At 39.9% G+C, this 17,456-nt stretch overlaps 1 protein-coding gene and 1 long non-coding RNA gene across 9 annotated transcripts in view; one reads left to right on the forward strand and one right to left on the reverse strand.

Moving 5' to 3' along the window:
• Positions 1-17,344, forward strand: part of rbm27 (RNA binding motif protein 27) — a 70,058-nt gene extending 52,714 nt beyond the window's left edge. The window contains exons 11-21 of one of the 3 annotated variants that reach the window (XM_057820460.1): positions 1,149-1,296; positions 1,383-1,592; positions 1,708-1,827; positions 6,377-6,502; positions 6,581-6,655; positions 7,481-7,651; positions 7,746-7,850; positions 12,211-12,408; positions 12,916-12,999; positions 13,086-13,205; positions 15,786-17,344. In XM_057820460.1, the coding sequence (XP_057676443.1) occupies positions 1,149-1,296; positions 1,383-1,592; positions 1,708-1,827; positions 6,377-6,502; positions 6,581-6,655; positions 7,481-7,651; positions 7,746-7,850; positions 12,211-12,408; positions 12,916-12,999; positions 13,086-13,205; positions 15,786-15,884 (1,456 nt within the window). In that variant the 3' untranslated portion in view covers positions 15,885-17,344. The remainder of the gene's footprint in view (positions 1-1,148; positions 1,297-1,382; positions 1,593-1,707; positions 1,828-6,376; positions 6,503-6,580; positions 6,656-7,480; positions 7,652-7,745; positions 7,851-12,210; positions 12,409-12,915; positions 13,000-13,085; positions 13,206-15,785) is intronic. The other 2 variants (XM_057820461.1, XM_057820462.1) reach the window with 2 other exon arrangements.
• LOC130906298 (uncharacterized) lies at positions 3,682-5,283 on the reverse strand. 6 transcript variants are annotated; one of them, XR_009061286.1, is made up of 6 exons: positions 5,126-5,281; positions 4,648-4,708; positions 4,529-4,568; positions 4,349-4,450; positions 4,196-4,274; positions 3,682-3,946 (listed from the first exon to the last, which is right to left on the reverse strand). It is a non-coding gene; the product is annotated as an uncharacterized LOC130906298 (long non-coding RNA). The 6 variants fall into 6 exon arrangements; XR_009061285.1 differs by having other exon boundaries at positions 4,683-4,708; positions 5,126-5,278; XR_009061287.1 differs by lacking the exon at positions 4,529-4,568 and having other exon boundaries at positions 4,349-4,501; positions 4,683-4,708; positions 5,126-5,279.
• Positions 17,345-17,456: the final 112 nt, after the last annotated feature.

Genomic DNA, 17,456 nt, shown 5'->3' on the forward strand with positions numbered 1-17,456 from the left:
GATGCAATTCAGTATTCTTTCTCCTCCAAACACGAGAACCAGTGTTTCTACCAAAAAGTTCTGTTTTGGTTTCATCTGACCATAACACATTCTCCCAGTCCTCTTCTGGATAATCCAAATGCTGTCTAGCGAACCGCAGACGGGCCTGGACGTGTACTGGCTTCAGCAGGGGGACAGGTCTGGCAGTGTAGGATTTGAGTCCCTGGTGGTGCATTGGGTTACTAATAGTAGCCTTTGTTACTGTGGTCCCAGCTCTCTGTAGGTCATTCACTAGGTCCCCCCGTTTGGTTATGGGATTTTTAATCACCGTTCTTGTTATCATTTTGACGCCACGGGGTGAGATCTTGCATGGAGTCCCAGATCGAGGGAGATTATCAGTGGTCTTGTATGTTTTCCATTTTCCAATAATTGCTCCCACAGTTGATTTCTTTACACCAAGCGTTTTACCTATTGCAGATTCAGTCTTCCCAGCCTGGTGCAAGTCTACAATTTTGTCTCTGGTGTCCTTCGACAGCTCTTTGGTCTTGGCCATAGTGGAGTTTTGAGTGTGACTGACTGAGGTTGTGGACAGGTGTCTTTTGTACCAGTAATGAGTTAAAACAGGTGCCATTAATACAGGTAACGAGTGGAGCCTCGTTAGACCTCGTTAGAAGAAGTTAGACCTCTTTGACAGCCAGAAATCTTGCTTGTTTGTTGGTGACCAAATACTAATTTTCCACTCTAATTTGGAAATAAATTCTTTAAAAATCAATTAATGTGATTTTCTGTTTTTTTTTTTCCACATTCTGTCTCTCATGGTTGAGGTTTACCCATGTTGACAATTACAGGCCTCTCTAATGTTTTCGAGTAAGAGAACTTGCACAATTGGTGTTTGACTAAATAAAATTGCCCCACTGTATATACAATTATTTAACAAAAAATCATATTCTAAGCCGTTACTAACAGTGTTACTTACTACTTGAGTATTATTATCTGGAAGTAAGGCTACTCTTACTTGAGTATAATTTTTGCCTACTCTACCCACCTATGCCCCTACAATTGAAGACTTAATTAGGAATTACAACAATTTTATGTGTGTAACTTACTGAACGCCGAATTATTTTATCAATAATCAAGAACTTATCTCCTGCATCACCATTTGGTTTCAGGCCCAACTTCAACAACAAAGGTGGCTTCCCAAAGAGGAACTTCCACGTGAACACCAAGCTGGAAGTGCGCAATATCCCACCCGAGCTCAACACCATCACGAAGCTCAATGAGCACTTCAGCAAGTTCGGAACGATTGTCAACATTCAGGTAACAATCTCGTAATAAATAAAATGATCTCAAATCAGACCTCAACCAAGGACAATAGAAGTTGAGAATCGATTTCCTTCGTTTAGGTGGTGTTTGGCGGCGACCCAGAGGTGGCGTTGATCCAGTTCACAAGCAACGAAGAAGCCTGTCGGGCCATGTACTGCGCTGAGGCGGTGCTCAATAACCGCTTCATTAACATGCGCTGGCATCGCAAGTCCAACATACCGGGGATTCACCAATTAGATCAGGGCATGGGGAGCCAAGTGGCCGGAGCGACTCCTAACCTCGTTCCGCAGGTAATGGAAGTTTGTTCCTTGACTGACACATTTTTTCCCCCTAATAACAAGCTGTCGAATGGTCATACTGTATAAATTTTCAAATACCCATATGACATGATTATTTGGTTTGCAGGCGGTCAAGCAGCACAGTCCTGCCGCTTATGTGCTGAACAAGCATCGGTCGCCAGCGCCAGTCGGCATCCCAACTGCAAGCACGCCTGACAGCTTGAACCCCATTGCAGAAGCAGTCAATGTATGTTTTAACCTCCCTTATATGTGTCATTTAAACCTTTCAGGGACATTGGTCACTACAGTGTACTGCCAGTGTTGTTAATAACTACGTCAGAGTATAACAGCATTACTAACGGCGTTAATGTTTTTCAGTAGTGGGTAAGCTAATGAATTTTCCCATCTTTGCAACACCGTTACCATTACTGAGGATGTGAAGGGGCGCGTTACTACAATTTGGTTGAATGACGCTTGAGTTGTCTGAGAGACACTGAGAGAACAGAGTAGGCATGTATGAGATTCTGACTGTATGATAACCATCAGCCAAAATATCACGGTTCCACAGTATCACGGTATTGCAATTCCAGCTGTAAGATGTGTTACTTTCAGATACCTGGGTTAAAAAACAAACAAAAAAAAAACTTTTCCCATTGAACAGGATTTTTATTTTTGGAAACATACTACTAGCAAATTGGAACACACATGAAAAAAAAAAATCTGAAATACTATAAATAAAATTAAAATAAATGCAGATCTTTAGGTTAGCCCAGTGCCATATATTTAGAGAGTTGCGACACTCTCTCATGTCGCCGCGGGTGGTCACGTGCCTCATGTAGGCGTGTATAGTTACAAACACAAGCAGCGCTGTAGTAGTATTCCATGAACCAGAAAGCGGTGATTGCTCCATTTATGGTAAAAATAGATAAAATCACGTATTTTGAGTACTTGTTTGATTATGTCATTGCACTATAGTGTTTATAAATGCTAGTTTTACATTTGGAGTGGTAAGGCAACAGCTGAAAACAATGTAAACTGTTACACAGAAGGGAAAGTTCCCATGTCTTGGAGGGAGTTTCATGTTTGTGTTAGCAATAGCATTGGAAATCAACTTATACATTGAAATGCAAGATGGATCCCCCCCCCCCCCCCCCCAACTACAATACTGTTTTTCCAGAGAATGCCCAGATTTTCTTGATACACTTACCTGTGGTAATATATTACACAACGTATTACCCTTTGATAAAGAAAATATTTAATATTACAGTAATATTTTTTATTAAATAGGTAAAATTGGTGTCATGATTCAGTGCTCACACGTAACATTTTAGAGATCGTGATGGTTGGTTGTGCAGCTTTTGGATGCACCAATCGGTCCGAAAAGGGCTACCGAATGTATGGTTTCCCTAAGGACAAAGACCGGCAGAAACGATGGCTGGCAATGGTAAGCCGTAAAAATCTGAAATTGAAGGGGGCCAGCAACAACTATAAACTCTGTCATGTAAGTCACGGTATTATGACTTTTTTAAAAAAATGTAAATTTTAAGTAGAATGGAAACTGATCTTGCGAACCAAACATCAGGAACACTTTGAGGAGGACCAGTTTACGCCAACCAAAGTAGGGCACACATTAAAATTGAGGCCAGATGCTGTCCCAACCATTTTCATTCATCGTTCGAAGCCAAAGAGGAGGAAACTTGGGGTTAAACTTGGGTATGATACAGACCAGCTGTCAACAACATTGCCCATGCCAAGTAATTCAAGGATAAACTACACTCCTAATAATATAATTACATTTTTCATATTAATACATTCAGCTTCAAATACAAGAGGTCAGGAATTGTCCTGGGATTTACACACAAAATTTCGATCTACTTCATTGTTAGTTACTTCATAATTTAGCTTTATTTATGCATTTAATTTTCACCTATAACTAAACATTTCTGGTGGATACAACAGCAAAGCAGAACCAGCTCCATGATATCACCAAACTGTTGACTCATGGCAATGCCATAGCAGTTTCTGATTGTGGCAGATGATTTGATTCATGTAACAGTAATGTCCGTTATTATTTTTTTTTTTTCCCTTTAGGAGTGTAGTGTACCTTTACTTTGGAGATGACAATAGGTGCAAATGTAAAAACACTGACTGCATATAAAATTAAGAATGCCTTGTTATTGTTACAGACATTCAGGGAGAAATTGAGGTGGGAAGGTTGGGCGAAAGTGAGCACAATGACAATGACGTATCCAGGCCAGGTGATCCAGGGGTGGATGAGCCGGGTGCCGACCAATCAGGAACCAGCGGTGGCGCCACAACACTAGGCCCAGATGCACCAGGGACCACGCTGTCAGGCAAAATGGCAACTGTGGAAGAATTAATGAAGGAACTTACAAGGGAGAAAATAATGAGAAGGAGAGCAGAGAGAGAGAGCTCTAAAAAAACAAAAAAAATTTAATTTTCAAATGAAGAATATGGATGACGCTTCAGAACCCTTAGCAGACTTCCTCGACATCAGAACCTGTAGCTACAGTGCTTCTGATGTTGTGAGTATTGAGCAGCTGACAGAAGTATTACCACCTGAATTCACAAAGACAGAGTCATGTGTCCTTTACCATCTGGCAGGATGCATAGTGAAGAGGGTCATCAGCTTCTCACTCTGCAACCAATGCCAGTGTGCATTGGTTGAAGCACCTATCAATCCCAACACAGAGAGTCAGAGTGCCGTCCTGCTGCAGATGAAAGAGTTTAAAACGGGTGCATTATACCGGCCATCGGATGAGGTCTTCACTCTCTTAAAGGATGTCGAGCATCTGTTCCGTTTGGCAACAAATGATTCCCTCATGGAATCCTCCAATGTTGTGGAGCAGCTGGAAAGAAAGGCTATGAGTTTGCACTGCAACCTTCCCTCATGCCATGAGCTGAAAAAAAAAATTGTGACAACTTACATTAGGCTGCGATTGAGAATTCAATCCATGTGCATCAAAGCTGAAAGGGAGGAAATATCAACGATTTCAATATTAAGAAAACAGGTTGCCATGCATTAACTTTACAAAATCGCACTAACAAGCACATAAAAGCCGGTTGTCTTCCAATACGCACAGATAAGTGTATGTCACAAAGGGCCTCTGAAAGAGATTTTAAAGAGATAATTACTTAATCAATATATCACAGGCGATACATTCCCAGGTAGTATAGCCAGCTTTAAAAATAAGAATCACTCGTCAACCAAGACAAAATATATAATTACGCCATGCACATACAAATAAAGCTCAACATTTACATCATAAAGCACCTCTAATAAAATACAGACGGTTGAAAATTTAAAAGAAGCCGGTTTTTAATCAACTTTCCTCCGAATATACGTTCCGAGTTAGCGTAGCCAGCTTTAACAGTAAGAGAGAATCCCTCGTCAACCAAGACAAAATAAATATATAATTACGCCATGCACATACAAATAAAGCTCAACATATACATCATAAAGCACCTCTGGTAAAATACAGACAGTTGAAAATTCAAATGAGGTCGGTTTTTAATCAACTTACCTCCGAATATACTTGACAGCCTGCCGTTCAAATGAATGGTGTCCGCCATGTCAAATGCGATGTTTGTAACTATCCAAGGCTCCATAACCCGGAAGTACCCGGAAGTAAAATCGTATAATGGATCTCTATGGGAGTGTCGTGACTCTCTAAATATATGGCACTGGGTTAGCCTAAACCCACTGCCACAGCTCAACATTATTGCTATCAGAACAAATTTAATTTAATTATTTTCCATAAAAAGCACATGCGTATGGCTCGTATGATCGTATCATGTTTACATTATACACACACTCTTTCGCTACACAGTTGTCAGAAAAAAAAAATCACGTTTTACTAGACACACTAAATATGCTGGAGTAGCTGGTGGGAAACGTTCATGACAGCGTTTACTTACCTTTAATTTTGTATAAATGTGACATCATACTGGAGGTATTGCCTCCTCGGCAGCCACCCTCCGGAAACATGTCTTACATGTCGGTTGACCCTCCCCCTCTAAGCCGCGGCCGTCTGTAAATTTTCTTTAGCCGAAGTATTCCCATACCAGCGATTTTGTTTTCTTCGATGGGGGGGAAAGTTCAGGAGTTTCACCTTCTCCAGCCATCGGGTAGCTCAGCTGACTCACTGACACTGAGCAACAGCCGGTAGGGGAGGGTTGAGCTTTGCAGCTGCAAGCAAGGGATTTCTCCCTGCATTTTTGGGACAAAAAAATAGCTAATACCGTAGGGATGGTATGACGTAAAATTGTTGCGGTTTAAAAATCGTGACGTTTTTATACCACGGTGTACCTTGAAACCGGTAATCGGCACATGTCTAGAGCAGAACGGGAGTGGAGCCGAGGGAACGGGGTTGTGACGCCGTTGCAAACACGATGCTAGGTGGCTCGGAGTGTTAGCATAGCATTCGCCTTCTTGCTAGCATTAGCATTTAGCATGGCGAGCATCATCTTAAACTAAAAAAAAAAAAAAAAAAAAAAAAAAGGTCACATTCATTTAAACTTGAAATATTGGCTATGAATGCTGATCTTTCAGTGCCATTGCGCTAGACGTCCAATCCATTATGAGTGGGAGGGTCATTTGCCCCTCCCACTCATAATGGATTGGAAGTGTAGCGCAGTCTATTGCAGCCAATGAGTCGAATGACTGTAACTGTTTAAAAAAAAAAAAAATTCTGCATGAAATGGGAAGTACAATGCTGTTAAAAGTGAAATTTACACACCGTCAAGTGATGACTTAACGTGTACATGACGTTTAGGTGGCACCGGCTCTGACAAACACCCACAAGGTCCCCTACTCGTCCACGCCACTCAAAACATCCTCCAAGTGCCTTGGGAAAACTGCAAAAGCGCTGGAAGCGCAAGAAGCCTTGAAGAAGAAGCAGGCATGTTGCTTTTCTTTTCTTTGTAAATTAGCTTAACGAGTCTTAGTCTTAATTTTATGCCTTTTTTTTTGTATTCAGGAGGCGTTAAAACTTCAGCATGACTTGAGGAAGAAAAAGCAAGAAATGTTAAAGGAACAGATTGAGTTTCAGAAGGTGAGGATTCATTATGTTTTGGGATCTTTTTTATCAAGAGGATCCATTGATAGCCACACTAAGCCACATGGTTGCTAACCATCACATGCTATTTTTTGCCACAACTGGATTCATTTTACATCTTATTACTATTCATCTTTCACACAGCCGCTGAAAACAGAAATGTCGTTTAATCCATCTGCAGGCGACCGGGAGATTAATTTTTGATTGATTGATGATTTTACGACACTGTGCGGGTGTGCGCTGGTCCTCATAGGAAACGCAGTCTTTATTAAGGCAAAACTACTGCTTTGTCCGCCAGCATCGCTAAAATTGACCAAAACTAAAAAGTTACCAAATACCAAAAAAATGCAGATTACAAAAAAGCAATGAGTAATGAAAAAATTAAATGAAATAAATACATTTTGGGAAAAAAATGACAAAAATAAGTGTGGCCCATGTATATTTTTCCCTGAGAATTTATATATTACCGTAATTTAATTAATATTTATTCATTTTAAAAAATTAACGCTGTAATGCAGCCTTACTGTTTTTGTCATAGTGGTTAGAAATAGTTCCATCCGTACCATTTTTGGCTCCCAATTCCGATATCTGGCCGTGTGGTATCAGCCAATGCCAATACTGTACCAATACCATGTTGTTTGAAAAAATAAAAGTTATATATTTGATTTTATTACTAAGGTACTGCATACTGACTTGTTAGAATTGACTGCTTGTAAACCTTGTTTTGTTTTAGAAATCTCTCTTAACCTCACGTAACTTAACTCTTTGGCTGCCAATAGACGTCTTATCCTTTTAAACTTATATATTCCATTACTTAATCAGACGCTGATCAACCGTCTGGAGAAGAACCGGGGGATGAAACCAGAGGAAAGGGCCGACATCATGAAAACATTGAAGGAGCTGACTGAAAAGATTGCTCAGCTTCAGAACGAAATGATTCCAGCCTCACAGGTCTCCAAAGTTAATCACAACCAGCCTAAGACGAAGAGCGACGTAAGCGTGGTCTTAAACATGTTGACATAGTATAACTTCAAGTGAAACACACTTTTTTAATTTCTCTGTGTTTTGGTTCGTTTCTCGTGCGCAGGCCCAGAAAGAGTTGCTAGATGCCGAGTTAGATTTCCACAAGAAGATGAGCTCTGGAGAAGACACCACAGATCTCAAAAGGAAACTAGGACAGCTACAAAAGGAGGTAAAAATTTCACCTGGGCCCACATGTGCAACTGTTTTAATGCTCTCTCTAACACAGCCTTAACATATTACTCGTAGTAGTTAAAAGTAGAGTTGCACCACTACCATTTTTTGGCTCCAGATTCCGATATCCAGCCATTTGGTATCGACTGATGCCTATACTGTACCGATAGTTTTAAAAAAATATATATATAAGTATATTTTTTATTCTAATACTAATTACAACTAACTTGAAAACATTAACTTGAACAGACTGTTGAAAAACCTTTAATACACTTTACAATCATTGCACATTACACCACATCAGTACATTAGCTTAGCTCAAGTGCTAATAACGCTTGCTAACAGACTACACAAATTTGCTAGCTTACTTTTCCTATTTTCTTTCCTTCTAACATAGCTAATATCGCTAAAGATGCTCATTTCAAATGTCAGTGTTCATAAGACGTTAAATACTGGCTGGTATTACCGTTTGACATGTACTTTTTAAAATATAGTTTCTTAGATGGAAAATAGGACTCCCCTCAGCTCAGAACACTGCAATAATTGACTCTACCCTTTTTACATCTTATGAAAAAGAATGTCCTTTTTTTCTTCTTTGTTTGCTTTGGCCAGAAGGTGGGCAGAGTACCCAAAAATTTTATTCAACTAAAAGTAGCGTTACTTCATAATAATATTACTCAAGTAAGAGTAAATGTAGTCATCCAAAAAATGTACTCAAACACAAGTAAAAAAGTATTTGGTGAAAATAATACCCAAGTTATAAGTAACATTGTGAGTAACTGCTTACAATGTTTTTTTTTTTTTTTAAACAATAGTATATTTTATTCTTCGCATGAAGTTGTCTATATCAACTGTTATTATTTTACTGTACTATAAACTATTACATACTCACATTAAGCCAAAGAAATACAAAAAAATCATTAGAATCCGCCGAAAAAAATAAAGACGACAGAACTGAACCATAATTCATCAAAAGAGCATGAGTGCCCTCTAGTGGAGAAAATAGTTCCTATTTGAATAGTGAATAGCTCCTTCATAGTTTCTATTATTAATTATAAGGATCACATCTGGTTTTCCGTGGTCAATCGGTGCAAAATAAAAACTGGGAGAGAGGTTAAAATCCGCGTTTTTGAGTCATGTTGAGGACTGCGCTCTATGTCAAATACTTTTTACTGTGCTTTAAAGATGACACGTGATTGAACAGGCCGGCGTGCTCATAGAATGATAGTGAAGATAGTTTGATTGTTATAATGCGGGGGTTGGCAACCCGTGTCGTAAGTGGCTCCCTGGAGCATTTTCAAAAATGTTTGAAAATGGAAAAAGATGGGGGAGAAAAAATTTATTTTTTGTTTTGATATGGTTCCCGTAGGACAGGGTTGGCCAGCCCTGGTCCTCGAGAGCTGCAATCCAGCTTGTTCTCCATGTCTCCCTCCTCCAACACACCTGAATCAAATCATCGGGATTGTTATCAGGCAACTGCAGAGCTTGCTGATGAGCTGATCATTTGATTTGTGTGTGTTAAAGGAGGGAGACATGGAAAACAAGTTGTATTGCGGCTCTCGAGGACCAGGGTTGGTCACCCCTGCCGTAGGAGGACAAAAATGACACAAACATTCTTAACGTTTTCCAATGCTGTAAAAATGTGAAGAATAAATATTGAATTGCAACGAAGATTTGCGTCATAGCCTGCGACGCACGTTTTTATCAGCGGGGCGGAATGCCAGGCAGGTAGCTATTGTAAACAAACTGGCGGCCGTGAAGAAAATGAGTGGCCGAAAAGAGAAAAATAACTGAGGCAAACAGAGGATTCAACGTTTCTTGGACCGAATAATTTGCATTCTTTGCCAATGCGGAAGGATTGCCTGAATGTTTATTCTGTGACGAGAAGTTGTCAGTGAGACAAAAAGTACGATTGCATTACTTCTGAAGTACCTAGAGGAGCGCTTTAGATTTAAGAAGTGGATTGCATCACCAAACTCCACTACTGCTTCAAGTTTTGTTGCAACCCGGGAGATTACAAAGCGTAGAAAACCGTTCAGAGATAGTGAGTACATGAAGGAGACATTCATCAACATTTTTGCACCTGATTGCAGACTTCAAAAACAAAACCGAGATAATACAGAAAATCAAAGACATGCCCAGATAAGGGCAAGTTATGCACGTTCCATTTTGTTGTTTGTCGAAACCTCAAAGTAAAAATGACATCAATAATCGGATTTCTTTATTGCATTTCTTTAATTTCATAAAAGCAATGAAACAATTCCTTAATATTGGAATGAAGTTAAACTTGAGGTGGCATCATACAACAGAGTGGTCATGTGGTGCATTGGATGCACTGCACAAAAAATAAACATTAAATCATGAAGGCTCATTTGTATTTTTAGCCAACGTAGTTATTTTGTTGGCTAAAATAGCTAATACATATACAGTGGGGCAAATAAGTATTTAGTCAACCACCAATTGTGCAAGTTCTCCTACTTGAAAAGATTAGAGAGGCCTGTTATTGTCAACATGGGTAAACCTCAACCATGAGAGACGGAATGTGGAGAAAAAAAACAGAAAATCACATTGTTTGATTTTTAAAGAATTTATTTCCAAATTAGAGTGGAAAATAGTTATTTGGTCACCTTCAAACAAACAAGATTTCTGGCTGTCAAAGAGGTCTAACTTTTTCTAACGAGGTCTAACGAGGCTCCACTCGTTACCTGTATTAATGGCACCTGTTTTAACGCATTATCGGTATCGGACACCTGTCCACAATCTCAGTCAGTCAAACTCCAAACTACACTATAGCCAAGACCAAAGAGCTGTCAAAGGACACCAGAGACAAAACTGTGGACCTGCACCAGGCTGGGAAGACTGAATCTGCAATAGGTAAAACGCTTAGTGTAAAGAAATTAACTGTGGGAGCAATTATTAGAAAATGGAAGGAATACAAGACCACTGATAATCTCCCTCAAACTGGGGTTCCATGCAAAATTTCACCCTATTGCGTCAAAATGATAACAAGAACAGTGAGCAAAAATCCCAGAACCACACTGGGGACCTAGTGAACGACCTACAGAGAGCTGAGACCACAGTAACAAAGGCTACTATCAGTAACACAATGCGCCAACGGGACTCAGATCCTGCACTGCCAGTCCCCCTGCTGAAGCCAGTACACGTCCAGGCCCGTCTACGGTTCACTAGACAGCATTTGGATGATGATCCAGAAGAGGACTGGGAGAATGTGTTATGGTCAGATGAAACCAAAATAGAACTTTTTGGTAGAAACACAGGTTTTCGTGTTTAGAGGAGAAAGAATAGTGAATTGCATCCGAAGAACATCATACCCACTGTGAAGCATGGGGTGGAAACATCATGCTTTGGGGCTGTTTTTCTGCAAAGGGACCAGGACGACTGATCTGTGTAAAGGAAAGAATGAATGGGGCCATGTATCCAGAGATTTTGAGTGAAAATCACCTTCCATCAGCAAGGGCATTGAAGATGAGACGTGGCTGGGTCTTTCAGCATGACAATGATCCCAAACACACAGCCAGGGCAACAAAGGAGTGGCTTCGTAAGAAGCATTTCAAGGTCCTTGAGTGGCCTAGCCAGTCTCCAGGTCTCAACCCCATAGAAAATCTGGAGGAAGTCGAAAGTCTGTGTTGCCCAACGACAGCCCCAAAACATCACTGCTCTAGAGGAGATCTGCATGGAGGAATGGGTCAAAATACCAGAAACGGTGTGTGAAAAGCTTGTGAAGAGTTACAGAAAACGTTCCGCCTCCGTTATTGCCAACAAAGGGTACATAACAAAGTATTTAGGTGAACTTTTGGTATTGACCAAATACTTATTTTCCACTATGATTTGCAAATAAAGTCAAACAATGTGATTTTCTGGGGGGGGGGGTCACATTCTGTCTGTCATGGTTGAGGTTTACCCATGTTGACAATTACAGGCCTCTCTAATATTTTCAAGTGGGAGGACTAGCACAATTAGTGGCTTATGTAAGGCTTTTCATTTTTTGCGGCTACAGACATTTTTTTGGATCCGATATGGCTCTTTCAACGTTTCTTCCTCACAAATTTACTTACATAAAAGTCAATAGTATGGCTTAGTAAAACTCAGAAGTACTTTTTTTTCCCAAAAAGTTATTCAAGTAAATGTATCGGAATAAATGTAACACGTTACTACCCACCTCTGACTTCGGCGGCCATCTTTGGAAGGACAACCAGCAGTTGGAAACTAAATTTCAAAGATATTGCCCAGTATCGTTGATTATGTCTCTATTTTAGTACCGTATCGGGGCCCTTTATGATTCTGGTATCGCTATCGGTGCAAGACTAAAGTCGCCGTCTTTCCCACTGCTTTGCCAGGCAACACAACTGGGCATCCTCCGATCCCCGACGTGTCGAGGCCGCGGCCGAGGGAAGGCGGCCCTGGAAACGGGTGGCGTTCGCACTAGAGGCCGTGGGGGATCCGTCAACCGCATGGTGGTGGACCACAGGCCAAGAGCCCTTTCTATTGTCGGCGTCACTCAGGAGGAGAAGGAGGAACTCACATCACACTTTGTGGTGAGAACACAAACACCACTGCACTCTTTAAACGCTTAGGACAGTGTTTTTCAACCTTTTTTAAGCCATGGCACATTTGTTGTTTTTGGCAGGTCTTTTAATTTCCGTTGTTGTCTTTTGGACGAAAGACTTATTAGTCTCGGTCATATTTGAGTCATTTCGAAGCATCTTTCTTTTTTTTTTTTAAACCTTTCTATCGATGTCATTGTTAACACTTTCGCTTGCTAGCCGCTAGCTCCAATGCCACTCTTACCTCTTACGTATCACTAAAAAAATTAATTAGCTACCTGTTGACACTTACTGAAATGGAATAGTATTGCATGATTACCGACCGGCGAACCGCCACACAGACACTCAGAATCGGCACATTTGTGGATTCATTTTCATAACTATTTTTAACATCATTTAGGTGAAAGTGGATGATTTTCTCTATTGCGCTCACAATGGTTGGAAAAAACACTGGCTTAAAGATGCACACTAAAGGCTATTTTTTGGGCTGATTCTTAGAAATTTGGTGATCTGGAAGATCTCCGTGACCAGGACGCCACCAGCGTCATTATGACCTTCAAGACTCGGAGTGAAGCAGAGAATGTACGTTTAACTTGGCCAGGAGACGCCTGTTAAAAAAAAAAAAAAAAAAAAAAAACTTATAAAATGCTTCTGTTAATGTCATTTAGGCAGCCAACCAGGGAGCCAAGTTCAAAGGTCGCGTGTTGCAGATTTCCTGGTACAAGCCCAAGACGCCCTCTGTTACCACGGAGCCCGAGGAGGAGGAGTCCAAAGATGACGATAACACGGTAGCAACCGATGCTTAGTTTCATTTAAGTGCGACTGCGCGAGATAGCGGCAATCTCCAAAAAACTCGCCCATTCATTTCTAATAGGATGCTATTGACGGCCATGAATGTCGTTACATTCATTTCTAATGGCTGAAATTTCCCATTCATTTTCAAGTGCAGAAAAATCTGTGCGATAGTGATTTTTTTTTTTTTTTAAACCAAAAACCATTACAGGCCATTGACATTCGTATATGACCCCCAAGTAAGTCGATGCCGTTGACAGCCATGTACGTACATGCCATTGACAGCTATGTACGTCCAAATATCCAATTCATTTTCAATAGAAGAAAAACCTGTGTGGTTGTTATTTTTGACCAAAAACTTACTATTACAGCCCATTGACATTCAATTGGAGCCGTGCACGTCCAAGCCATGGACGTCCATGCTGTTGACAGCCATGTATGTCCTTGCCATTGACCTCCATGTATGTTGATTCTATTGATGTCAAAGTACTTGGATTCCATTGACGTATATGTAAGTCGATGCCATTGACAGCCATATACAGTGCTGGCCAAAATTGGCACCCCTGCAGTTCTGTCAGATAATGCTCAATTTCTCCCAGAAAATGATTGCACTTACAAATGCTTGGGTAGTAATATCTTCATTTATTTTGCTTGCAATAAAAAAAACACAAAAGAGAATGGAAAAAATAAATAAATCATTTTCATTCTACACAAAACTCCAAAAATGGGCCGGACAAAAGTATTGGCACCCTCAGCGTCATACTTGGTAGCACAACCTTTAGACAAAATAACTGCGAACAACCGCTTTCGGTATCCATCAATGAGTTTCTTGCAATGCTCTGCTGAAATTTTTCTTTGGCCAACTGCTCCAGGTCTCTGAGATTTGAAGGGTGCCTTCTCCAAACTGCCATTTTCAGATCTCTCCACAGATGTTCTATGGGATTCAGACCTAGACTCATTGCTGGCCACTTTAGAAGTCTTCAGTGCTTTCTCTCAAACCATTTTTGGGGCTTTTTGAAGTGTGTTTTGGGTCATTGTCCTGCTGGAAGACGCATGACCTCTGAGGGAGACCCAGCTTTCTCACACTGGTCCCTACAGTATGCTGCAAAATTTGTTGGTAGCCTTCAGACTTCATAATGCCATGCACACGGTCAAGCAGTCCAGTGCCAGAGGTAGCAAAGCAACCCCAAAACATCAGGGAACCTCTGCTATGTTGGACTGTGGTGACCGTGTTCTTTTCTTTGAATGCCTCATTTTTTTCCTGTAAACTCGATGTTGATGCCTTTTCCCAAAAAGCTCTAATTTTGACTCATCCATCACATGACAGGTTCACCCTAACTAACCCTAACCATAACAAACCCTGATGGATGCTAACACTTGCCCTATTAAAGAGATTAACCCTATCTAACCCTAATCACAACTAACCCTAGCCCAACTGTACTGGTTAACCCTCTAAACCTAACCATAATTACCCTAACTTATAAATAATATACTAACCCTAGTAATTACTAACCCTAATTATAATATGTACTTACCATACAATACAATACTTACCATTCATTATAATAGACACACCTAGAAACACTCACATAAAAATACAAGACATAATACTTCAGTTGAAAATGAAAATGACCAGAGAACATTCTTCCAAAATGTTTTTGGCTTTCTCAGGTAAGTTTTGGCAAACTCCAGCCTGGCTTTTCTTATGTCTCTGGGTCAGAAGTGGGGTCTTCCTGTGTATCCTACCATAGAGTCCCTTTTTATTCAGACACCGACGGATAGTACAGCTTGACACTGTTGTACCCTCGGACTGCAGGACAGCTTGAACTTGTTTGTATGTTAGTCAAGGTTCTTTATCAACCATCCGCAGAATCTTTCGTTGAAATCTCTCGTCAATTTTTCTTTTCCGTCCACATCTAGGGTGGTTAGCCACAGTGCCGTGGGCTTTACACTTATTGATGACACTGCGCACGGTAGACACAGGAACATTCAGGTCTTTCGAGATGGACTTGTAGCCTTGAGATTGCTCATGCTTCCTCACAATGTTGCTTCTCAAGTCCTCAGACAGTTCTTTGGTGTTCTTTTCTCCATGCTCACACAAGGACACAGGGCAGAATTTGAGTCAACTTTAATCCATTTTAACTGGCTGCAAGTGTGATTTAGTTATTGGCACCACCTTTTACGTGCCACAGGTAAGTAACAGGTGCTGTTAATTACACAAATTAGAGAAGCATCACGTGATTTTTCAAAGGGTGCTGATACTTTTGTCTGGCCCATTTTTGGAGTTTTGTGTAAAATGATAATGATTTTTTTCCCCAGTCTCTTTTGTGTTTTTTTCATTGCAAGCTAAATAAATGAAGATATTACTACCAAAGCATTTGTAATTGCAATCATTTTCTGGGAGAAATTGAGCATTATCTGACAGAATTGCAGGGGTGCCAGCACTGTATTTAAATGTTCGTGAGAATGGTCGCAAATATTTGTAATAGGCATGACAACCAAGCAGTGGCATCATTTTTCTTGTCTCCTCACAAATCGAAAGTACAAATCTAATAACCTTTGTTGTTTTTTGCCAGCAGAAAGAAGGTCGGTCCTATCTGCCGGGCGAGGAGGAAGAAGAAGAAGAGGACGACGATGAAGATGACAAGTACGAAAGCCGATCTTGGAGACGGTGAAGCCGTCCGTCCTTCCCGACAGAGACGACAATATCCCTTCGCTCCCAGTATTTTCAACAGTCATTTTAAGACTCAAAGAAGTGCAAAGTTTTGCTTTTTCGACCGGTCCCTCAACTCAACAAAGATGAAGGTGCAATTCTTCAAAATAGTTTTGAAGTTTGCTTACTTGACTGTCAGTAATGCACAACATTTGCGTAAACTGTGAAAAGCTATTTTTATACATTACTGTATTTAAGATCGTTTCTTCCTTTTTTTTCGGGAGGGGCGGGGTGAGCTCTCGATTCAAAGACCGCAAGCAAATTTATTCTTTCGCTTCCGGATGGCTCCGACGCCCTCATTCAAGTCATTGTTGCAGCGTCACCTGCACTTCTCTGAGGTGCATTACAGGGAAAGGATTTGCTAAATGATCCACAAGTCATCAGAAAATATCTTATTTTCCTTAATTCATAGGATAAAAATACTTTTCCACCACTCACCAATTGGAGAACAATGAGAAATTCCTTGTGATCATTTACTGTAAATATATTGATCACATTTCACGTTGCTTCTCAAACAAAAACTCGGTTGTTCATGAATATCCATAGACAGATGTTTGAATGTAAAAAAATAACAATTTGATTTTAAGAACTAAATAGTCATAAATATGTATAGAGAGAGAGAAAGAGAGAGATCAATAGACTTTCTTTGCCTTATACTCACCAGCCCCTTGGTGAAAGTTTTTTTTTAAAAGCAAGATTTCTTGACTTCTTTTTATGTATAATATGTAAATTTGCATAACAAGTTGCTATTCACTTTTTCCTTTTACTGTTATATTTTCTGTCGTTTTAACATGGAAGAATTCTGTCCACATTCAAAAAAAAATCCATGATTTCTTCCTTTATACTGTATCAGAATTCAATGGTAGTTGACCTGATAATGTTTACACGCACCTTGATTTGGAATGACTCAGTTGCATTTTTTTTTTCTTGGTAGTGAAACTCTAAAACCAAAAGAATATTTATTGTTTTCATGCATGTAAATACATTCACTGTGTCCTTCGGAGTTATCCACGCATCTTGATTACATTTCTAATAAGTTCCCTGTTGGTTTTAAAAAGGAAAGTGAACTGGGTTCTTGTATATTCAGAGGAGTTTACTCTCTATCCTGTTTTTTTGTACTTGAGTGTGTGCGGTAGTACACCGTAGTGTAAAAAAAAGTAAGTTTATCAGATAATAGTTTTGGGATTTGTTACTGTTTATATTTGCAGGATGTGGATGATGATGTATTTTCTTCATGTCCTTTTGTTTGTAAAAATACGGATTTCTAATTTACGAGCATGTCTGCTTTACCAATAAAGACAAAGGAATGAGCTGCTTGGGGGAGAAAAAAAAAAAGAAAAGAATACAATTTAAATATTTGGCCCAAAAAAAAATAAAAATAAAGGATGAAAACATTTGAAAAATTTGAAGGGGGGAAAAAAGCAAAAGCATTCCAGGAAATAGCATCTTAATACTGTGTTGTCTTGTCATTTTGTATCTTTGATTTTATTTTTATTTGGGGGAGGGGGCGCAATTGTCAATTCCTTACGAAAAA

Source organism: Corythoichthys intestinalis, chromosome 18, assembly GCF_030265065.1.
Source record: "Corythoichthys intestinalis isolate RoL2023-P3 chromosome 18, ASM3026506v1, whole genome shotgun sequence".
Taxonomy (NCBI): Eukaryota; Metazoa; Chordata; class Actinopteri; order Syngnathiformes; family Syngnathidae; genus Corythoichthys; species Corythoichthys intestinalis.